Source organism: Micropterus salmoides, unplaced genomic scaffold (assembly GCF_014851395.1).
Source record: "Micropterus salmoides isolate LMB-PRFRI ecotype aquatic unplaced genomic scaffold, ASM1485139v1 Ms_hic_scaffold_19, whole genome shotgun sequence".
NCBI lineage: Eukaryota > Metazoa > Chordata > Actinopteri > Centrarchiformes > Centrarchidae > Micropterus > Micropterus salmoides.
In genome coordinates, this window is record NW_024041039.1 from 8,593,650 (window position 1) to 8,618,582 (window position 24,933).

Below are 24,933 nucleotides of genomic sequence, written 5' to 3' on the forward strand. Positions count from 1 at the left end.
TCCAGTTGGCACCATGCTGCATTTTATTGCTGAATTTCTGATACAGATTCCTTTTCTCTTTTTTTAAGTTAATACAAAACCAGACAAGAGGCTCACACGTAATAAGCATGCCCATGTCCTCCCTCTGGAGTGCATAGTTTCTACACAGACCACCTTCTCCGTGGAAAAGTTGATCAACAAAGTAATGTAATTTTACCTAAGCGTCTGTTAATTTTTCCCCATGGGAACAAAGGTTAAATGGTGTTTTTCAGCTGCACTGTGGCTGTACTGCCCTGGTCATGTTTGGCACAACAGAGATTGAGAGCAGAAACACTTAAAACTACTCTCTGTTACTTCTTTTTTTGGTGCAGTTTAGTCTGTAAAAACTACAACTGATGATCAAAGCTACTTCAACATGCTTGCTGTTGTGTCAAACAGCCATCCCCAAGTTGTCACCTTGTCACAGAACATCTGATATGAACATTTCAATAGCCTAGTTACACTCATTCACATTATTGCATGCAATACAATGCATTCATTATGCTAAATCATGCATATTTTTAAAACCCACATATTCATGTTGCCTACTTGCTTATAAATTGTGATTATAAATCCCCACAAAGAGCATCACAGGGTTTTTAGAACACAGTATTCAAGACAGGATGATGATGATGGTGCAAGTCAGTACATAGAGAGAAAGTGCTTTTCAAACAAATGTCAAGTTCGTTCAGTAAGTCCTTTGCAGCAGCCACAGAGTTACTGAAAGTCTGTATTTCGAAAGGAAGAGGTGGTTTTGTAGATGTAAAAATGCTACAAGAATTGAAATTCAAAGCATCTCTCATGTACCAATTAGTTTAGATTATTGTTTTGGTGCTTAAAAAAGGCAGGGAAATTAGTCTGTGAAAAAGAAGTATTTTGTTTCATTTATCAGAGTAATACCATAATGCTACAGCAGCCCTCACATATACCTTGTTCTGCAGGAAGTATCCCTTCATAAGTGATACTATATTCTGAAGCAAAATATTGTACAACTTCCCCAAAAAGTGACTAATAGATTGCTACAATATGCATAAAAGTGAAGGGGGGGTGGGGGGATCCTTTCCACATGACATTACAGACTCCTTTTAACACTTACACCCTGGCACTAAACTCATGCATTATTGTAGGTTATTGCTTCTAAAACTCTAATCAAATACAATTTTATGGATTAAAATATATCGCTCTGAATCTCACAACTATGAGGTATTATGTACAATACAATGTCATGGTGAGATCTTAATTCTAGGACTAAAACGCGTCGGATCCCTAGCAATTCTATCCAAATCTAAGATTAAAATACTATAACATTTCTCTAAAGGTCTCTGTAATTGTCAAATCTGGGACTTGTTTTGGGGAGCTTTTTGGCTGTTGCATAAAACTGCCTAATGTTTTTGATGCTCAAGAGTGCATACATATAATTTAGGACATCTCTTAAGCTTTTTAAAAAAAAAAATTTTCAGATAAGAATCCTAACAATGTACAGCAGTTCTGTTAGAAAGTACTTACTTATATTGAGCATATCTGCCTATATAGAACTAGCTGAATCAATACTTAATCAACAACTGCATACTCTGATTGTGTTCTTTAATTGTATATTGTATATTTATTATGCAACTTATTCTATACCCAAGACATGGAATAAAAAGGAGATCTTGCATTAGTCTAAGATTTTAGGGCAAAGCTGTATTTAAATGTAGTGCCTCAATCTATCACCCTTTCATTTTTCAAAATCCGCAGTTTTAAGCCCCAGCTTAGTCTAGAAGTCGATTTCACTATTCTTCATGAAGCAAGCATCACTACTGGTCATGCATGGCTACTATAATGTTGGCACCACAGTCCCGCTAAATAAGCTAATGCACATGAGTCTATACATATCTTAATGGAAGACATTGGTGATTTTGTTGCTTTCAAACAACTTGTCACTTGTTTATACAATATACAGTTTGGTCAACAACATGACAGTTAAGATCAAATATTGCACATATCCCGGTAAATGTGATTTTTTTTTTTTTTTAAATATAGAAATCAGATAAAAAACAAATGAGACCAGGGTTTCCTTCAGGTAAGGACGAATTCACTGTAAACTTGAATCAAAGGAATTAAAGCTGCTATTTCAGCACTGGTCTCTCTCAGGTGTAAGAGCTTACTGGACACACAGAAAAAGCAGGTAGAGACAAAGCAGGATGTCTGATAAACTTTTCTGGGCGAGCCAGATTCACTTTTTTTGGGGGTGGGGGGGCTAGATTATCTTGTCTCACAGTTCACGGCACAAAAGGAATCAAATGGTCAACTCTGTCTCTACCTGTAGCGTGTAGGGAATGTCCTGTTATATATATATATATATATATATATATATATATATATATATATATATATATATATATATATATATAAAAATAAAGGACAAAATGGGAATATTTCCAGGTACAAAGACAAATTAAAAGTATGTTGGAGGGGGGTAAAATTGAACTAGACATTCGAATAAAAGACTAACTAAGATTTTTAGGGATCTCAAGGATTAAATCACAAGAGGAATATTGGCAATTCTGTCTCCACCTCCAATTTGTGAATAAACCTGCAGACTTGCAAAAAGGAGTGCACAAAAATGAAATGCAAAAATTAAAGCATGGAGTAAATAAAATACTATGTTGTGACCTTCCTTTAGAAAAGATGCACAGTTTGAGTGAGTCGACATTTTCCTCAAAATGTATGAACTGAAAGTAAACATGTGCTTCTGGGCTGCTCAGTCTTCTCCTATTCACCGGTCAGCAACCTGACTTACTAACCAAAACCAAATTCAGCCAGGAACGATACATGACTGCTGGGGCGCTTGACAATCATTAAGTTACTCATACTGATCACCCTTCCTTTCACTCCTGTTGGACTTGTTATGGCGATGAGGTAGTGCAAAAAAACAAATAATACACCCTATGAGTCTACTTTAATCACAGGCGTTGATCTTTGCTACAGTATCTTGTGTCTTTACTTTCTTCCCAAGAAATGGGATTAGTTTCTTCATTATCAAACTGCTTTGATCTAATTACAGAGTGTGAGGATATTCTTTACTTAGTCAGGAAGCAACAGTGACTATGTTTACATAAGAACGTTTAGCTACATGTAGACATAGTCACTGCAATCTTGGCAGATGTCCTGACAGATAAGCATGCTGTAGAAACAGGCCAAGACAAGGGGGTGGGGCTGTGGAGGCCAATGTCCCAGCAACATTAGGAAGGAGGGCAGCCGTGTCCCAAAAGCCCAAAAGAGGTCATCTTCACAATGACTCTTCGTCCTTTACCTCCACAGGTCCGGGTAGCCGTGGAAGTGATCTGGGCTTTTACAACTGCATTGACGGGAAAGCCCATCCTAGAATAAAAAATTCATACATCATTTCTATATCATTGTACAGTTTAGTTTTAATTAATGAATGTATCGAGCCTAAAATCGAGCAACTTAAAGACAAGATTATGTTAATGATGCTATCTAGACTGTAATTTCTCAGTGATGATGAAAATAGTGATTAACAAACAATAAAATATATAAAGATAATTACAGTGGTGTAATTAAGCAAATATTCACATTGAAGAAGCTGAAATTAGGGAATGCTAGATATTTTTTGCTTGAAAAAGGACTTAAACAACTTTATCAAAAATGTTGCAGATAGATTTTCTGAGGATCTAACCAATCGATCTATAAACAAATTGTTTTAGCTCATTCAAAAAAAACAAACAAAAATCATAGGCCTTTTTAAAAAAAAAAACAGTAAGTCCATCAAAGTGCTCTGACATCCAGCTAAGGGACAGAGTTTGATTTTGATTTGATTGTAGTGTCTAAAATCACTGGAAAGGCAGAATGTGTATATTTACTGTAACACTGAAGTTTACCTTTCACGTAAATTGCCAATTCCCAAAATGTGCAGAAATATGCGCTAAGGCCGGCGCGGCGGTCTGGCATGATTGAGAAGCACTGACCTTGGTCCGAAATGATGCGGAGGTATTTCCACTGTGGTTCGAGCTGCAGCTGCTCATAATGGTAAACAAAAGCCAGGGGGTTTCTTCCTCTACGGTGACACATTTCGGTCTCCCAATCTGGTTGTGTGCAGGGTTTATTCTGGGGACAGTTGGCCGCGCCGGCTGAGGATTCATTTCGAGAAGACTAAACCGAAAACCCCCGGTCCCCGTTTTCTCCCTGCTTACGCCCCGGGGAGGAGAAGGTCCCCTCGTCCCCTTCGCCGTACACCCTCCGCTCTACGCCATTTTCGCTCTGTTACTACGAGACAACGGAAGAGTGCGACGATTGTGCCGGAGACCTGTCAATCAAAATGAAAGCCCGCCCCGGATGTACTTCTTGTTCTTCTTCTCTTCTGACAGTTGTCAATCAGCCTTGTGGTGCGTTCACTGCTGCTAACAGAACTACAGAATGACCAGAATTAACAAAACTATGCATTCATTAAGTTATATTAAGTGTTGGTTAGTAAATAGATAGAGATGCTGAAATGTACTTAAGCATTAAAAGCACTATTTCTAAAAAAAAAACTGACCCTTTAAGAGTGAATTATTCCTAACGACCTCTTTAAGGTAGTCTAGCTAACTACTCAATTCAATAGTTTATTTATGGAAACTTAATTTGTTTATTAATCGAGTAGATTTTTTTTTTTAAATCATTTATAGAGCAAAACTGTCAACTGTTGGCTATTTCGAATTCTCACAATCGAGAATTTGCTGCTTCCATGTAACTTAAATTAAATATCTTGGACTGTCTGTCTGACACCTTTTTTTTGTTTGTTTACTGACCAATGATTAAACAATTATCTGATCAGTTAATAATGGCAATAACTGTCAGGTACAACCACATTTTATAAACATTTAAAATTTACATATCTTTCATGTAAAATGAAATTTTGTGAAAGGTAGGTAGGTTTCTTGTCACAATAGAACAAGTTATAGAGTGAAATTGAGTTCTGTAACTCCCTTCTGCTACATAGCAGACAATATTACATTAATAAAGAAAATAAACTATCATCACTGGAGCAGTGCTGAGGATGAATTAGACTAGAATTACAACTAGATCTACATCTCACTACATCAGATGATATATTGCTCTGTAATTGGCTGCTGTTACCATAACAGAGTCACATATCATCTCCCTCTGAGTATTGGTGGGGTTGCTAAAAGTATAATTTGAATTTTTTGCAGACCTAGTTAATATAGATTTGTTTATTATTTTTGGCATCAGTTTGCATTTAGTAATACTTTTTCATGCCTTTATTGTGCAAGCTGAATTTCTTTCATGCACAGTAACAATTGATTCAGTGTTGTCTTTTAAATGTTCATACAGTTTAAAGACAAAAATAAAACCAGATACAGAACATAAAAAACCAAGGGCCTTCAAAGAACACAGTTCATTTTTCAATGAATGACACAAAGCAAGCATGGCACTTATTTTATTCAAATCAAATTCATGAATCACTTTGATAATACCTAAACCAACAAGTCAAGTTTCTGTACTCAGCTGCTGAAGGGTGTTCTTGTAATGATTTAACAAACTCACATTAAAAATTAAAGGGTCAGACATTTGTATTCATATTCATGTACACTAGCCTGTACAGAAAATATATTTAATGCTTTAAATTCTCTTTACCATTTGGAATGAATCAATGGGGAAAAACATTGCAAGACAAATGTTGAGCAGTGCACAAATGAGAACCCATTTCTTCTTAGCCAAAGGGATACTGGTCATATAAACAGAAGCACAGCACATTCTCATGAGTTTACCTGTTTTAAGCCTACAAACTAACTGGTCCACAGCCCACTTTCCACCACAGGGCCTGACAACAGACCACGGTGGCAGTTGGCTGTCCAACTGGGATACCGATACCATTTTGCAAATGACACAATGGTTACATATCAGAACAAGTACTAGGGAAGACACACATACTAGCCTAAGAGCAGCATTTTGTGTGAAATCTTCATTCTTACCAGTACAGTTTTAGTTGTAAATGAATAAGAAGTTCTTTAAATATCACATTATTCTCATGTTAAATCAGCAGTGGCCCCGCTTGGTTACTGGTTTTGAAAGGAGGGTCTCACTTTGGTTGAAATCCAACATTTGAAACAGGTAATTACAATCTATTGGCAGTAGCTAGGTTAACCCATATGGAAAAAAAAAACAACAAAAAACACACACACAAACATGACAGTAGGTTCCTGTTTACTGTTCAGATAATAACTTACAAAGGGGAACCAAAGTCATGGCACTTCAGTGAGTAAAACACAAAGGTCTGTGGAGCAGGTCCTGCTTTGCTTTAAGGGTCAAACTTGCCTGGCTTGCTGTTCTGACTTGTTCTACCTCAAGTCAAAGAAAAGTCATTAGATCCAGTTTGCATTAAAAACACTGTTTGTTTTGAAGTGGAATCACACATCTTTTAAGTTTCACTTTGAACCATTGCATATTTATATGGACAAAGACAGCATGTGCTAAATATCCATGGAACAGCATTGAGTAAACTTAGAATAAACTTACTCACTGCAATAGCAAAAAGCTTTATCGTACCGTGCTATAAAATAATTTTTCCATGTGAAAAGTGGAACAGCAGTGGTACTAACTGTGACCCCCCAAAAACGTTTTCTATTAAATAATGTTCCATTACTGGGAAAAATACATAATGACATTGCATAAAACAACCCAAGGCACGCAACTTTTCCCTTTGTTTACAGAGCAGTGCAGTCTATGACATTATCTACCTAATGCTTAGTCTGACAGCGTGTACTTGTAGTGTGGGTCACAGCAGCCTAATGAGAAGCTGGATGAGGTTGTGTTCTGACATCAACTAGCATGTTGGAGCTCTAATCAAAATAAAATAAAGCAACTTAGTGCAGGAACCGGATGCTCATTTTCTGTTCCACATCCACCTTCTCTAAGACCTGCGGAAACAATCAAAACAGAACAAGTTTAGTTTTTTTTTTAAAACAACTGTTTCTATGATGTGGTCATAACGCGGCATGACGACTTCACTGACAGGCTTATACAGAGCTCAACACTAGCCAAAAACAATGTATTTAGCTAAGTACTATTAACTAAAAACACACAAAACATTCAACATGCACTTTGGTGAAAAACAGTCAGTGAATGAATTTGTTTCAATATTAAAAATCGATTTGAAACATTTTAACTTGTTAGCAATGGTTAGGAAACTGTGTGGCTTGAACTAACCTAAAATAATTTGTCATGTGTATCTTGTGCTCTCATAGTAACTAAACAAGGATATAAGTTCTACCTCCTGTACTATGTAAAATGTTTCCTTGGAATATATTTTTTCCTATTCTGTGGCCACTCCTGGGCTGTAGTTTGTGTCCCACTGGGGCCTCCAATGCTAAAAATGTACAGTAAAAGTACCAAAAAAAATAAAAGAACAACAACTTTTTATGAAAAACCATAGAAAGTAAAGAACACAGCAGCATAAATAAGTACACAAGACAGTTGTAAATGTGAGGTGACAGATGCCCTCTGACCATAAGACTTGCCTTGATGAATTCATTGAAGGAAATGGAGTTATCTCCATTTGTGTCAGCCTCCTGTATGGTCCTATCAGCAATGCTGCCAAGCTGTTCATCTGAAATGTTTACACCAACCATCATCCGTAAGACCTGCAAAGAATGAACAAAAGGTGTCTTCATGGTTAATGGATACCAGTGAAAAATGATGCTTGTCTAAACAGTAAGGTGAAATGTTTTGAAAACAATATTAATGCTGCGTGTATTTAAGCACAACACAAGATAATTTTTAGTTATTACAGTTAAATGGCCAGTAAGCAGCAGCCACACTTGACTGTAGAAATTACATGATTAGAAATCCAGTGAAGACATATCTGAAAAACAGGCCAACAAACAGCACTTTGAGTTACATGTTTGGCGTGTTAGAGCCTCATGCATCACATGAAGCAGACACAGAAGTGTTTTCCACAAAACAAGAGATCTGGCTGAGTCATTTAACACAGAGCTTACAGCAATTACAGGTCACACAATGTTACCAAAACCGAGACGGCTTCACAAAGGGACAGCAAATAACATGGAGGGAAGCCAAATTCAGGATATTAGACTGTCTGAAAAATCAACCTGTAGTTAAAGTGACATATCATATCATTATCAGCACAAGGGCAAAGTCTTCCCATCGACATGGCAATCCCTCTCTTTGTGGAGCATTTTGACATAGACGTTGCATAACAGCATGCTTCCTTTGTTAAATATATACTAAAGAGCAAATCTTTTCAGCGGTAATAAAAATGGATTTCCATGAAGAGAAGAAAAGACATCTATGAAATCCATTTAATTACCATCTGAATTATTTACTTATTGCTTGGACCTGTTGTTCGGACAAACTGTACTGTGATTCAGCATCCTATTTACATGACAAACCAATGCACTCACCTGCAGCAGCTCATCCCGGGAGATTTTGTCATCTCTGTCTAGGTCATACAGACGGAAAGCGACTGGAAAAATAAAACATATATACAAGTCATTACAGAGTAAGCTAATTTTATGAAATCCTGTGAATGTTCTTGATACTGTTGACCAGCTCCACCCAAACACTCCCGTGTGACTAAGCTCCACACTCACAGAGCAGCTTGTTTGTCCTGCTGTTGAGTGGCTCGCTGGCAGCGGCGTTCTTGTTCTTCTCATTGTCCTCGATTGGTCTGAAGTGCGCCAAGGTCCGCATGAAGCCCCTGAAGTTTACCTGGTCCTCTCTAAAAACCAGAGACAGAGAATTATAAAACTGTACAGCACATCAGACAAAAAAAACAACATCAGACAAAAAAAACAACATTGTTCTACAAATTTCTGGATAACAGAAACAAAATAAACTAGTACTGATTCTTTGTGTAGTCTCAGATTACCTTTATGCTCATGTGGGCAACACAATGAAAACTCAAACTAGTTTTATCTAACACCATTTTACAGCTCTCCACCTCTATTCTCAAGTAATTCTGAATCAAACAAGCCAAAACCAGAGCAAGAAAAACACATCTAAAACCATTAAAAGCCAAGGCTAAAATTAAGACGCCTACACATCTGACTTTTTGGGATTTTAATGATACATTGGAAAACATCTGGTTTTTAACTTTCAGACTGATAAAAACAGCCAAACAACTGCCAAATATACAGAAAGAACCTGCGGTGATAAAAAACCCAAGTTGGCAGAGAAGACGGAGCCTCTCAAGTCTTCAGTCAAGCAGCCACAACTGAAAAGCCTGATGGCCTCGTTCAGCTTTGTGGTAGTTGTGACTCAAACCTATAATGTACACTCCTGCGAAAAAAACAAGATCTCCAGAGACAGCACACCAATAACAGGGACAACTCACCCCTCAGGAAAGAAAGCATTGATGATTCTGTCGCCCAGTGGATTGATGGCCAACTCCGGGATCCTCTGGAAATCTTCTCGGCTGCAGGCATGAGGAGAAATAAAAATTACAACACAACATATTTTAATAAAAAATCAAAACAGATATTGTTCATTTAAATCCTTACAACAATTTAACACAGATCTTAAGACTGTGGTCAACTTTAAAAAGATGTGACAGAGTACAAAGCTCCTGCAGCTATGTCTTAAAACCAGACTTGATTTGAGAAATATAAAAACTGAAGAGGAAGAACAGAAAACAGGGTGGCAAATAAATATTTTTTGATTCTAGGAGTAGTTTTGGCTTATATCAATAATTGAATTTGGGAATATGTCAGTCAGTGAAAAAGTTTTCTAGTCTATCTGTAAGACCGGAAGTTAGTCAGCTGAGACATATGTCCATCTCACTGTTGTGGTAACTAATGAATGACAAGAAAGTCACCTTGGGTGTGAATGTGCCTGACTTTGTGCTGTGACTGAAAGCACTGGAGCAAGAACAAGTGGAACCAAGAACTTGTTATGTGTAAACACACAATAAATCAGAAGATCTGTAGAGAGATAGCTTGTTTTTTTTTTTATTTTACCCTTGAGAGACTGATCTGCAAATGAACTCTCATTGAGAAATCAAGGGGCAGTGCCAAACCATATTTCAAACTGTTTTAGCAGCCTTAATGATTACCTAATTCTTCACCTATTGCTTGTTCAGCTAGTGGGTAATCACAAACCATAGAACTGTCACACTGAGGTGTCAGCTGACTACTCAAGATCACACTGTGCTTAAGTAACATGAAACATGAAAGACTCTCAGTCATGGTGAAACTCATGTGAGAATGATGGATACCTCGCTACACTTTGGCTGACCTTTATCTAATGACAATACATTGTCACTAACCTGTTAAATTTCTATTCACATAGTATATTCATTTAATAGAAATTATATATTTCTGCAAGATTTACCAACTCCAAATACAGTGGGGAGAACAAGTATTTGATACACTGCTGATTGTGCAGGTTTTCCTACTTACAAAGCATGTAGAGGTCTGTAATTTTTTATCATAGGTACACTTTAACTGTGAGAGACGGAATCTAAAACAAAAATCCAGAAAATCACATTGTATGATTTTTAAATAATTGATTTGCATGACATAAGTATTTGATCACCTACCAACCAGTAACAATTCCGGCTCTCACAGACCTGTTAGTTCTTCTTTAAGAGGCCCCCCTGTTCTCCACTCATTACCTGTATTAATTGCACCCGTTTGAACTCGTTACCTGTATAAAAGACACCTGTCCACACACTCAATTAAACAAACAGACTCCAACCTCTCCACAATGGCTAAGACCAGAGAGCTGTGCAAGGACATCAGGGATAAAATTGTAGACCTGCACAAGGCTGGGATGGGCTACAGGACAATAGGCAAGCAGCTTGGTGAGAAGGCAACAACTGTTGGCGCAATTATTAGAAAATGGAAGAAGTTCAAGATGACGGTCAATCTCTTTCGGTCTGGGGCTCCATGCAAGCTCTCAACTCGTGGGACATCAATGATCATGAGGAAGGTGAGAGATCAGCCCAGAACTACACAGCAGGACCTGGTCAATGACCTGAAGAGAGCTGGGACCACAGTCTCAAAGAAAACCATTAGTAACACACTACGCCATCATGGCTTAAAATCCTGCAGCACATGTCCATGCCCGTCTGAAGTTTGCCAATGACCATCTGGATGATCCAGAGGAGGAATGGGAGAAGGTCATGTGGTCTGAGACAAAAATAGAGCTTTATGGTCTAAACTCCACTCGCCGTGTTTGGAGGAAGAAGAAGGATGAGTAAAACCCCATGAACACTATCCCAACCGTGAAGCATGGAGGTGGAAACATCATTCTTTGGGGATCCTTTTCTGCAAAGGGGACAGGACGACTGCACCATATTGAGGGGAGGATGGATGGGGCCATGTATTGCGAGATCTTGGCCAACAACCTCCTTCCCTCAGTAAGAGCATTGAAGATGGGTCGTGGCTGGGTCTTCCAGCATGACAATGACCCGAAACACATACAGCCAGGGCAACTAAGGAGTGGCTCCGTAAGAAGCATCTCAAGGTCCTGGAGTGGCCTAGACAGTCTCCAGACCTGAACCCGTCAAGAACTACAGGAAACATGATCTCTGTAATTGCAAACAAAGGTTTCTGTACCAAATATTAAGTTTTTTGCTTTTCTGATGTATCAAATACGTATGTCATGCAATAAAATGCAAATTATTTAAAAATAATAATACAATGTGATTGTCTCTCACAGCTGAAGTGTACCTATGACTAAAAAATGACCTACATGCTTTGTAAGTGGGAAAACCTGAAAAATCAGCAGTGTATTATACTTGTTCTCCCCACTGCAAGTCAAATATTATTAAAACACTCTTTTCAATTTTAATTGCCTCTCTTTCTGCTCATTAATGTCTGTAATTTATAGGAACATCACAATTCTGTACCTGTTGACATTTTATTGGTGAAAAAGGAAGGAATGCAGACAAAGGCAAGCAAAAATCTGCAGGCATGTAATAATTTAAAGCTATAAGTGACAATTAATTCTTAATGCCTTCATGAACTTTCCAGTTTTCAATCACTACCAACACAAGCAAGTGGTCATTTAACTAGCAAATCTGTTCCCCATAATATAAAATGTCCTGCTAGGATTTGCTGGTTACATGCCAAATAGCTCTTAAAGGAACCAAAGTAATCAGCCCCAGCATGTGACTGATGTTTAATGTGTTTACTTTCGCAATGGTGGTTATTTGATTTCTTACCTGAGGGTGCCGTTTTCACCTTTATCAAGGCTGGTGAAGCGGCTGTACAAACGCGTGATTTGACTGTGGGAGACTGTGGGGAGGATAGCAGAAGATAACTGGTATACAGTGCTTTCAGGTAAAATAACTTCACCTCATTACACCATATGAAGTTATCTTCAGACGGAGTGTGTGCACAATTAAGTTATACAGCCAACATAAAGGCTACTTCATTTACTTTCAAGTTACATGTTTATGAATTTCCCTGAAAACAATATTATGCTTCTAATAACTGGCTAATTGCAGTGAATGTCAACATAATTGTGAGTTCAGTAAGCAGCTCTTGTCTCTATCGCCATCACAGGAATTAGTCTGAGCTCAACTTACAGCCAGTCTCTTTCTTAATTTCTTCGATTTCCTCTTCTCGGAGTAACGTGGACGCTCTGGATCCCATGGTGAAATGTTAAAGGGTGTTGTGAACAGACTTGCTTGTCGTCTTGCGCAACCTAATCAGCCGTGGACAAATCCCGATCCGGACCTATGTTAAATAAAAGTTAGCACGTTAGCTAACGTTAACGCAGAGAGGTAAAATACCGCTTTGCTGTGAAAGCAGATGGGAACTAACAACTTACAGCTAGACTTTAATCCAACCAGCCGTTTGCTTCCCTCCTGGCGATGTAGCTCGGCGGATAGTCTGTTTGCTAGCAAACCTTTTCTATGGTCTTGGTGTTTTCATGTTACCAAACCTGTCCGGTGTAGTTCCTGTTTTGTGAGGAGGGCAGGTACTATGGCGAGGACCCGCCCCACGCTGCCTCTGATTGGCTTAGCCTGACGATGACGTTTCTTACATAGCAGTAGTAACCAGACGTTTGTGCTGTTAAACGGTCTTCGACAAATTAGCTCGAAATTGTTAAGCCGTAGTTCTCTCTTTTAAGTTCAGTCAATGTGTTCACAGTATATGTAGGAGGGTGAGAAGGGTTAAGTTGAGAAACATCGCCGTTACTTGTGGTTTTATATATATATTTAAAAAAAGGCTGTTAACCGCACATGAATCAATCGCCGTTGTTGTGCCGAGTTGTGCCTGCCGAGAATTTAATGCACGTCACGGGAGCGCGCACTGCTGAAGCACAAATTGCCAGAAATTGTGTTGATTTCTACAGCAAAGTACTATCAAGTCAATTGTGTTTTATTACACTGGGTAGAAGTAGCATTCCTTGATACGACTGCACTGAAATATGCGAGGTTTTCTTGAAAAATCTTTCAATATTTCTGAGAGCGAAGCATAGTTACTTGATCGATGTGTTTTAGTATTTCAGATCCTTACAAACTGTTACCCTAAAATTACGTTTTTAAATGCGAAAAATTAATTTCGGCTGGCAAATTAACTCTACGATTCAAATTGTCATGTACTGAGTGTTCAGGGGTATAAGAGTAACGTTATAACGCATAACGGAATGACCGTATGGTTTGTGCTCAATTTACAGACCCCGGGCTGTGTAGGAAAAGCGGATTTTTTTTTCAGAGCACACGAAAAACAAAGAGCTGATCAATGTGCACAGCAATGTGTCTGAAAAGGAACTTAAGAGGTGGAGCCACCTGTTTCCTCAGTTCAGTTCGATCTTAAAACGTTTTGCACCGGTTTGCATCGTTTTGTCGGCGCTGAACTCGCCCATGGTTTTCTCAAGCAAAATGGATTTGGGTAGCAGAGTGTCCTGCCTGTTTAACATTTGACGCTAATATTTTTAATGTAACTGGGCTGCATTTCAATTTAAAAATACAATGTTATCCATTATGTTAAACAAATAAAGCTAATTAATATAATTCAAAAGAAAACCTATTCAGCGCCCATTTGAAAGTTCATCTATTCATTTCAGTCATGCCAAAGAAAAGCTTGCAGCGGAGTGGGCCACCAACCTGCTTGGGAGACCATCTTCACCATAACAGCGGGTCAGACTTGTAGCCCAAACTCTTGAAAATATCAAAATTCTGAGTCAAAATACACTCACGTAGCTATGTGAAGCAAAATTAATGCCAATATCTAATAATTACTCATCGCATCCAATGACAAAAACTCAAATTTTTGAAATAACAAATCACAAAACAATTAAAATCCTCCATGTTCTATTTTAAAAACACTGCTTTGAATAATGATTCGTGTCTGAGCAAGATGTAAGTCCAAAATGTCGCCACTAGATGTCACAATTTCTTTACTTCATGTGGACTTTTATTACACAGCAACTAATCACTTTGACAAGAACAATTTGTATTCGTTTTGGTCATAAATAACAGGCCTACTAGAAAATTAGAAATGGATTTTACAAATTAAATTTTTGACATGGAGAAGGTGTTGGATGAAAACTTAATGTACCACCAACGTTATTACAATTCAATCTAAAGAGAGATTGTGTGTGTGGCAACGTGGTGATCCATCCAATACTTGTGGAGACATACTCCACTGAAAACCACACATGTGAACCTCATGGTTGTCTAGAGGAACAGTGGGGGGATTTATTATCTGTGACAAAATGTTGTGCCAGTTGATGTTGATACTTAACAGGAAAAGGGGTAATTTAACATATGTATATATGTATAAATACATATGTGTGTATGTCTGTATACACACATACATATACATGTATGTATGTATGTATGTATGTATGTAAATGACATAGCATGCTATGTCAATATACAACATATTTATGTGAGTGTGTATTCACTGCATGTTGTTGGTATTGTTAGAGCTGTCTGTGTTTTAAAACAACAACAATAAAAACCCCTGCTGGTGGCACTAGTCAGAGCATCACCAAAGTCAGTAGGCTTCATCTTGTGGGTAACACAAATGCATGTACAAAATTTCATGGCAATACATCTAATGGTTGTTGAGATATTTTAGTCTAGACCAAAGTGGTGGATTGACGGATACAGTGAAATATCTTAACATGGACTGCCAGAAGAAGGTTTGTAAAGACATCTCATGGTCCCCAAAGGATGCATCCTAATGGCTTACTTTAAATTTATCTGACACCATCATCAGGTCAACATTTCAGGTGGTTCAGTTATTTGGTTTGTGACCTTTAAAACAAACACTTAAAAGTTAAATGAATACTTTTTCATATTTGTTCATATAAATCCTATTAATTTAGGTGGTTATTCATTGTAGTACTTTTTGCATTTACATCACCCATCTGCACATTGGGCATAATTCTCACACAGAAACATCTTAACATCAATACTATACAATTATGAGTCTAAATGTCTTATTCATCTTGTCTGTCATTTGAAACTGCATGTGCCGTAACACATCATCATTAGCTAGCATGTAATCAAGGCATCATACTGTATAAATGGGAAGGACAATATTTATTGTTGGAAAAGTATGATTCCCAGTTGGCACTAAACACGCTTATGAATCCATTTCAGAGAAAAGATATATCCTTTAAGATCAGCTTTTAAAGCAAGTTCAAAGGGAGGCCAAAAAAAAAACTCAATAAAAGCTGGTTCATGTTAAGAGGACACATATGGGTATTACTGTCCATCAGCCAGACGGATGCGCATTTAAAAATGCGTTTTGATCAAAGGAAGATAGCTTCGGTAGAATTGTTTGGACATGATACAAGTCCTCTTCTGGAGACAAGCTACTGTTCATGTGTAAAGACTACTACCACCACCATGTTACCACCATGTTAAGTATTATTGCCAAAAATGTGTGATTTTCATATTAAGGAATAATGAAACATGTGCTGAATATCCACAGAGGTAAAACATTGGAAATGGGAGTCATTTAAGTTTTGGTTTGACAGATTTATTTAAAAGATCCCTCTGTTACAGCAAAGTCTCTTGAGGTTCAACAAACATTCAGTGTTCAGTGTTTAGTGGTACATATGTCCTTTACATGTGAATCAAACAGTCATTCATGCCAGGGCCTTTCATACCACAGATAAAGCTAAGAGCGAAACAAATTCACATGAATTCCGTGGTTTGTGATTGTGTAATATATGGGCCTTAAAATAATCAAGCAGTAAAAAGAAAAATCATTCACAAACATTTCACAGTGATAGTGCAACTCATCAAAAACAAGTTTAAAAATTCTCAACAATAAAAACCCATCACAAGTTTAAAAACAAAGAAAGCATTAGTGTGTTGATAAAACAATAACGTCAACTCCACGTCTCAGATTGATTCTTAAGCAGTGCAAAGAGAAGCTTTGTCTTCTCAGGCCTTCCCACATGGAAGCAGTTTGATGAGAGACTTTCATGGATTTGCAGAATCCCTTTTAGTAGCTGAAATGACACACAGAGTCCATGGCAAGCTGGATTCTGCAGAGTGAAACAATATACAGTTTGTTTTAGTATCAAATAAGCAAAACAACAAATGAAAGTACCGCAATTACCGTCAATGTAACAGTGACACATTCCTAGAGCCAAAGTCGACGTCTTAAACTCAAAAAAGCAGAAAATCCGAACGAGTAATTGGAGTTTTTACTTGATCAATGTCTGACAAATTTAAATAGTTGTTGATTCATTTCTGCTAAATGATTTCCAGCACTAGACAGATATCAAATTCCTTTTACTGGAATGCATATTGGTCAGTTGTAAAAAACAGTTACACTTTAACGGAGATTGACAGGTACTGTACATAATAGTATTATCCTAACAAATCAAATTGATTGCTTTGCCTTTGAGAGGTTCTACTGTAGTCTTAAAACTATGCAGTCATAAAGGGGTTTTAATGCAAAGGATTACAATTTAATTTGTTTTATAGCCTTTGCCACTATGAATGAAAGTTTAACACTGAAACTTTGTCATTTATGGCATTAAGTCTAAGGTAGGTGTAGGGTTTCTACTGTAAATGGCTTTGTATGTCCCATCCAGCGTTTCTCCACCCATCTAAGCATGGTGTGCTTTGCTTTTCTTTCTGCTGTAACACTTAACACTTGATTTACCTCCCTTTGAGCAGTATTACCTTATTAAAAAGGTGTTGAATTATAAATACGATAAAAATGGTGATGTATTTGGCCATATCCATCGAGAGAGAGAGTTGTTTTATACAGATTTAACAAAATGTATATGAGACCAGAGTCATTTGACATGAAATGTCTACATATGTGTAGTAACACACCAAAATGGGACTTTCTTACCTCCTGCTGAAAAAGAATCAAAACCACAAAGACAACAGAAATAAGCAGGTTAAGAATGAAGTGGTAATAAAGTGGGAAGTAGACCATACCGTTCTGCAGGGTATCCCCTCTCACACAGGTTCACCAGAGCGTACAGATGCCTCAGAGCGTATTCATACTGAAACATGAGAGGACATGACGTATGTCACATATATCCCCACGGTCTGTGATACTAAAATGGTAAAATGTTAATGACCAAAGTTTTATTTTCCCCTGTTGTGTTTGTGGCACTCAAAATGTCAAACAATTCCAGACAAAAGGGATGTTTTTTCTGAATAAAAGCCATACAGCTGCATGAAAGTACCCAGGAAAATACGAGCAAGGGTTTCTCAATAACCAGGATTACAAGTATTCGCTCTACAGGTAGGATTTAAAAATCAACAAAAAAAAAAAAATAATCCCTCTGCTTTTTTGTATTTAGTATTCCAGGAAAGACTGCAGTTATTCTCACGCAGCCATTTTCTCATCAGTACATCTTACTTCAAGAATACAAGTTCACCTAAATACTTCTGTTCATCTTTTACCTATATTTGTTCCGCTTTGTTGTCCTTGTTTTTAGCTGCATGTCTATTTCTGTCTTCTTGTAAATTATTCTTGGAACAATGGGTAAGCACATTGAATCCAGTTTAAGTTGCTCCCAAATTAATAAAGCGGATTCTAAATATATATTCTCCACAATGGGAAATTCTTCTTTTTACCCTTATGCGACATTTGTGAGGTAGCTTTATATTGCAATTTGGGGTGTCGACTATGGTTATGATCAAATCTTACACACCAACTTCTAAACAGGCGGCATTTAGCCGGTTGAAACAAGTGACTTACGAATAATTGGGGGAAAAAAAAATATCTATCTATCTATCTATCTTTCACAGAAAAAGTTGTAGAATAAGATTTTTTAAAATTCTGATGCATTATTGTGTAACACTTGAGAATGTGGTTGTCAGAAAGTCACGTTTCAAGCATATTCTGCACTAAGTGCTTACCGTCTTTCTAGATGAGAGTCAGTTGAATGAATGTAGGTCTAATACCTACTGATGAATAGCATGTGAAACAGATCTGGGGTTTCCTCTTTTGAAGCAGAACCAGACTCTTGACTTGCGTGCAAGTTTCAATCATTAGCGACAGAGGCATCTTGCCAAAACTGTGACTAATCAACCCTTATGTTACAAACCTCAGTTTTGTGCCAGTTGAAGCAGTTGTGTTTGTAGTGGTTGACTGCAGCCTTGTAGCACTGATGCTGGGAGAGTTCAGCTCTGTCTTTGAGAATGTCGTCGGCCTCGAGCCTATTGCTGGTCACTGTCTCGACCACTTTGCGCATTGTCTCAGCCATCGTTTCCCTAACCTGCACACACGTTCACACATTGAAATCTTTAACACAAAAACTCTTCTTCCCTATAAATCTGATGTGCACATCATGCTTAAAGTCATCCACAGAGGACCTAAAACATGAAAACATACTCTGACACCAGAGGGCTTTGTCAATCTTTACCTTGAGATGGGTGTTGATCTCCATCAGCAGCCCCCTTACATAATGGATATCATTGGAGGCCATCATCTTCCTCTTGAGGATGGCCAGAGGAACGTCAGGGCTCGGGGTCAGATCCAGATTTTTAACTGGCTGCAGGGTCATTGGTGTGGGCTGGATGTTTGCCTTGGAGTTACCCTGAAATGCTATAACCTTCATGTGGGCCATAGTCTGAATAGAAATTAAAAAACACAAGTATCAAAATAAGGCAGGAAACAAACACTTTTACAGTTCCCTTACACATCACTATTCTTCCAGTCGTCTAGATTTAAAATAAGACAGTACTACCTTGTTTCCGTACTGCTGGACATGACTGGTGTTTGTGTGGGTCTTTACAATCTTGAACTGCTTCAGCAAAGTTTCTTTGTTCAGGTCCTCCTGGAAGCACAATGAGAAAAAAAAAAAAAAAAAAAATTACAATAAGGACTGTTTCACAAAATAAGCAACTATATATTTCCATAACATAGCAAAAGTTACTCTTTTTTTTTTGAGAAGTCACAAGTTCAGTAGTATGGTTGGTACTTTTTTTATTTTCAGTTGATGAAGTTTAGGTTTCTGTTTTGGATGCATATATATCTAGTAGACCCACAGGTGCTGTTTATGAGAACTACCCAGTTTTTATTCTGCTGTTGGAAATGTTCACCACTTCCTTTTCCTGCCTTTTGACACCAGGTGTTCAGAACAGCAAATAAACCTTTAAATTGACTTAATATAGTTTGAGTTGCTATTGTATTGTTTAATACAAGTCAGCAACAGTGGTAAAATCATCATTATATTAAAATACAGGTAAAAAAAATGTTTTAACCAGGACTGAAATTACGATACGGATGATGACTTTGTATGACAAAATACTGTGAGTGCTGCAATTCAAATACAAACAGTGGAAACGTCACCCACCACATCAGAGTCCTCCATCCAGTTAACGCTGTACCAGTCTCCCAGATATGTGTCCCTCTTCTCATCGTAGTAGCAGGCATATGAGGACTCATGAGGGTTGGCTGCTGTGGTGGCGTACACTGAAAAACACAGGGGCATGCTCATGTTATAGTTTGGTAGAAGATGATAATTCTCAGTAGGCAAACCTAACTACATCTGTTTGACATCCCCAGACACATGTCAAGACCACATAAAGTGCTAAAAGACAGTTTATGAACTCACCCAAAAGGTATATGCAAGTTAAAGAGTGAATATGTTGCAGAAAATAAAAAGCTGCTTTACACTTTGGCTTTGGATATTGCAGGCACCAGACCAGTGGTTCTCAAAGTGGGGTTTGGTGTCCGAGTGTATTCCAGGGTGTCCCCAGCAAAAAAGGGAATTGTCTAATTTTATTATAAGTCCATCTATGGTAGTAACATGACAGAAAATATGACTATTTTGGGTCATGGGTTTCATACACTCTCTGCGATGAAAGATCTAAAAGCAAAAATTCTATCATAGGGGCGACACAAGGAAGAAAAATGATGAAATATGAGTCTGGTCTAATTTGTGTCAAATTAGGGGTCCTTAATATGAAAATGTTTGAGAACCACCGACTTAGACCACAGATAAGTGTTAAAAAAATTGGTTGAATGCAATAAACCAGAACCTCGATTCATCTATGTTTATCACATGAGTCCAAGCACATGACAGGGTGACTAGGCTCACAAATTACCACAAGCCAAAAATGCTGACACCCCAGTGTTTGACTAGACACAAAACTAAAGTCCACACACACACACAAACAGAGCTGACCTCAGTCTAGTCTACACATGACTAATAAGGTAAAAAAAACAAGCCCTTAACTTGTATCACATGAGCTTGTACTGTTGATATTCACTATTAAATTAAGGTGAAGTCAAATAGTCAAAGAAAAAGTCAAGTTCAAAGTAGTTCAGCGATTGACACTTTGTGATCCTTGCAGCTCCATTATCTCCGTTTCACTGGAGAGTGAATTGGACAAGGTAAAGTTCAACTCACCATTAATGTTAGCAGGCAGATTTTTCATCATTGACCCAGACTCGCATGCCTCAATGTAAAACACCATCTGTAATGTGTTCGGGAAGAAAGACGCTACATGGTAAAAAACCTCAACAAAAACAAGTTTACAGTGTTGTCTGCATCACCTGATTGGATTTCATCACTGACACAGGGCATGTTTAGACATCTTAGGCCTAAAAAAAAAAATAAAACCCAAAGAGCGTACCCTTTTGTATTTCTTATTTTCGTGCATGTATGTAATGGTTTCTTGGAGGTCTTGAACTTGGAGCTGCAGAAAAATAGAGCAGAGAAAGAGGTTTGTTACACTTGTAGTTCTTTGACATTATGATGAAATTCAATGTATATAAAAGACACGTACCAAAAAAAGAAAAGAGGATTGTCTAGGCATCTTAACACAGGTACGGAAAACATTTGATCTTTTCTGTGTCATTGTCCATCCCCCCCCCCCCATCATACATTATGGTGTAGCAACTAAATATTTAAAAATAATAATTAAAAACACAAGTCAGACAAACCAGGAACTGACTGTTGAAAACTAGCTTATGTGTGGTGCAGTAAGCTCATGAGTGAACATTAACACGAGCAGGAAGTAGAAAAGTGCTCACGTCATCATTAGGAAAGGCCAGAATACCAGGTGCTCCGTGATCAGTGAAGTATACAAACACGTGATCATTGGGGCCGCTGCAAAGGCAAAGAGCAAACAAATGTTTGTTTGTTTTTTTAAAACTTGATAACCACATTGTGTGCTGCTGGTGTTTATTTTATCACTTGCCTCTTCAGTACTTTTCCAGAGCCACCTCTGACTTTTGAGGAGTCACCCTTCAGCACTGCCAGGAAGTTTGCTGGGGTCACGTCCTGCAAGAAAGCACCCGGTCAGTAAGCAAACAGTTTGCTCTACAGAAATATATCTTCCAAAAAAAAAAAAAAATCTGTTTGAAGGTCAAGACCACTGGAAAACATTTATTCCATAGTTTTGATTTGCACTCTTTTACAAAATATTTGCACTGAGGCACTCACGTCCCCAGTGTAGTCTTTAGGAACTCCCTTGTACACATCTGTGCCATTTGGCCGGTTGATCAATATCCCAGGGGTGGGGTTACTAGAAATGAAAATATGATTCAGATTTGCAGTAGGAAGCACAAATGGCTGACTAAACATGTCAGCATGATGACTGATTCACTGATCAGGTGACAGCTCCACAGCACGCGTTTCCCCCTTTCACTAAATTAAGTGAACAATGACTTCTGTGAGAAACTGCACAATTACAGTAATTCGTGTAGAACTAAAACTTTTGTCTCATGTGATCGTAAACTGAAGGAGTGTGGATTTTAGACAGTGAGTCAAATCACCTTAGGCTTTAGGAAGCTGCGATAGCAATTTTATACTATCTTTTGACATTTGTAGACCAAACAATCAAGAAAAGAAATCAATTAAATTAATGATCACCATTTGCATGATACAAAGCATTATTATATTATTATTATTCTACAGTTGCTGAAATACTTTGTGTGCTCCATCACGTCGCAACAGTATTTATTAAAGCGGTGGCTGACATGTATTTGCACGTTTTACTAAAATGTAAATTGGGACAAAAAGGTCAACAACTAACAGAAAGAAACTACAGAAGTTTTTTTTTTTTTTTTTTTTACATTTCAGGGAATAGAAGAAGTGTCGCTATCACAAAGAAACGCTACACAAAAACAAAACCGTCAACTCACTTCTCATTCTGTGCCAAGTCATCATACATCATAACCACAATTTGCTCATCTGGGATGCCATTCTTGTGGACAATCTGGTAGGCATGGCAAACATCGGCCTAAGAGTGACAAAAAGGCATTAAATACGTCAGTTGCACATTATCGTTATCAGTCTGAGCATTTTAAGAGCTTGGAAAAACTCTGGGAGAAAGGAGAAGTGGCTTAACTGAGTATGAAGCTGATCTTATCAAAAAAAAAACAATGCGGATTATAAAAGAACACAACTGAGTCATGCACAGTTTGCACTAGATAAGGTGACATTGCGGCAATAGTGTTTTAAACCTCTCACCTGGTGTCTGTAGTTGTACCAGCCATTTGAGCCTGCCACGATAACAACCCAGTTTTTCCCGTTGTCTGGCTGCTGGGAAGGAAATGCCTTCACCAGCTGGAGACTCAGGCCGAGCAGGACGAAGAAGACTGACTTATACATGTCCTCACCTCCTGTGGGAGTAACGTACCGTTATGGACAGTGATGGTTAAAACTATCCTGATCAATTCCACCATTAGAATAATGTTGCCGTTGTTTGTTGGGCTGTGAGGTGGCAACAAACAACGGCAGCTGAACACAAAACAACACACACACACACACACACCTGAGATGTCACATGATGATAACGATTCTCAGAAACCTAGCTAGCTTGGAAGCTAGCTCGTAGCACAACAAGCTATCAAAACATTTACTTTTTAAAAAGCGGAGAATGCGATAAAGCTATTATACTTTAATTACAACATAGCGACGTTATAAACAGACAAAGACATGTTTTGTTAGTTTTACCTTTTTATGCTGTGCTGTACGAAAGACACGGGAGAGAAGCAACTACATGAACATCCTCAGCAGGCGTCAAAGGGACGTTTATATGAGTGACGTCGGGAAAAAAAGTTTGGAATTCTCCCACAGCAGCCAATCAGAGGGCTCGGGGGGCGGGGCGTCACAATAAACAGTCATGTGGTTCAAAACAGGCATGAGCTGGTCTATTTTATGGTTCAAGTGAAAACTCGATTAACCGGACTATCAGCTGGTTTAGGTTCTTGAGAAATCAATCCCTTCTTCAAACAAAAACATAAATGATTTATTTATTTATTTTTAATAATTTCTTTTGCCTTTACTAACATTAGTCTGGTTCAGTGTTGGAAAGTTATTCACCAAAGTACGGTATATATATACACACACACACACACACACACACACACACACACACACACCTTTTATATTTTTATTTATATAAAAAAAATGATATACAAATATATGAACATAATTAAGAAATACTCATTCACTCATTGTCAACCACTTATCCTGTGTTCAGAGTCCTTGGGGGCTGGAGCTGATCCCCAGCTGGCCTCAGGCAAGAGGTGGGGTACAGCCTGGACAGGTCGCCAGTCCATTGCAAGGCCAACACATATACAAACTCCCAATCACACACGCATTCACACCTAGGCAGATAACCTTGCCTACATGTCTTTTGACAGTGGGAGGAAGCTGGAGTACCCAGAGAAAACCCACACAGACCGAGAACATGCAAGCTCCACACAGAAAGGCCTGGGATGACCAAGGTTTACCTTCTTGCTGTGAGGTGAGAGTGCTAGCAAGTGCACCACCATGCCACCCTAATTTAAAAAAACAAACAAACAGTTGATTGAGAAATATTTTCTAGCAGACAGTATTTAGTGAACTTGAAGATTCATTCTTTACCTTGGAAATAAGAGTTTAAAAAGAAAATGAACTCTAGGTCTGTTTTAAAATACAGTAGTACGGTCTTAACTGGTTGACCTGGGGATGCAAATTAACAATAAACTGGACTGGTCTGACAGCCCTGAGGCCCTCTACAGGAAAGGACATGGCAGGCTGTTCTTCCTGAGGAGGCTCAGATCCTTCAATGTGTGCACCAGGCTGCTACGGATGTTCTACCAGTCTGTAGAGGAGTGTTAAAGATATTTCGTAGGGGTCTTAATTGATTTAACAAGGAAACGTAAGACAGATCTAGGTTGGAGTGATTAGCTGACCCCACAAGAGTTCACTGACCCTCCAGCTCTAGTAATTTCTTTCATTTAACTGTTCTTGTTAGGGAAGCAACAGACTGATAAAGTAGACAGTAGCTGAGACGTCAGGCTAGAAGATATCGGTGTTCTCTGAGAATCTGGCAAGGCTGAGTCACAAGTAAAATTTTTTGCCTCTCGTGCAACATTTTACTAAAGTCTGTGTTGGCAACTAAGCTCAGTTTGTACTGGTGTGTATTTGTTTCATTTAGTCTGTTAGATGCCGACAATGATTTGGAGAATTCAATAATATTACATAAACAATCAGAAGAGGTGTATT

The 24,933-nt window shown here is 38.1% G+C and overlaps 2 protein-coding genes and 1 long non-coding RNA gene across 3 annotated transcripts; all 3 read right to left on the bottom strand.

Annotated features, from left to right (window-relative positions):
* LOC119910259 lies at window positions 1-4,304 on the bottom strand. The gene is made up of 2 exons (XR_005445601.1): window positions 3,987-4,304; window positions 1-3,381 (listed from the first exon to the last, which is right to left on the bottom strand). It is a non-coding gene; the product is annotated as an uncharacterized LOC119910259 (long non-coding RNA).
* A 1,137-nt stretch (window positions 4,305-5,441) lies between these two features.
* chp1 (calcineurin-like EF-hand protein 1) lies at window positions 5,442-12,977 on the bottom strand. Its single transcript, XM_038728745.1, has 8 exons — window positions 12,817-12,977; window positions 12,572-12,722; window positions 12,206-12,278; window positions 9,374-9,454; window positions 8,631-8,758; window positions 8,442-8,503; window positions 7,539-7,661; window positions 5,442-6,938 (listed from the first exon to the last, which is right to left on the bottom strand). The coding sequence occupies exons 2-8, from the start codon at window positions 12,636-12,638 to the stop codon at window positions 6,885-6,887; spliced, it is 588 nt and encodes a 195-aa protein (XP_038584673.1). The 5' UTR covers window positions 12,639-12,722; window positions 12,817-12,977; the 3' UTR covers window positions 5,442-6,884.
* A 2,987-nt stretch (window positions 12,978-15,964) lies between these two features.
* Window positions 15,965-23,507, bottom strand: lgmn (legumain). Its single transcript, XM_038728731.1, has 14 exons — window positions 23,395-23,507; window positions 22,909-23,060; window positions 22,581-22,678; window positions 21,880-21,961; window positions 21,635-21,717; window positions 21,468-21,543; window positions 21,068-21,130; window positions 20,842-20,908; window positions 19,783-19,901; window positions 19,174-19,263; window positions 18,850-19,056; window positions 18,532-18,702; window positions 17,411-17,478; window positions 15,965-16,500 (listed from the first exon to the last, which is right to left on the bottom strand). Exons 2-14 carry the CDS (start codon window positions 23,047-23,049, stop codon window positions 16,458-16,460), a joined length of 1,308 nt encoding a protein of 435 aa, XP_038584659.1. The 5' UTR covers window positions 23,050-23,060; window positions 23,395-23,507; the 3' UTR covers window positions 15,965-16,457.
* Between the last annotated feature and the right edge of the window lie 1,426 nt (window positions 23,508-24,933).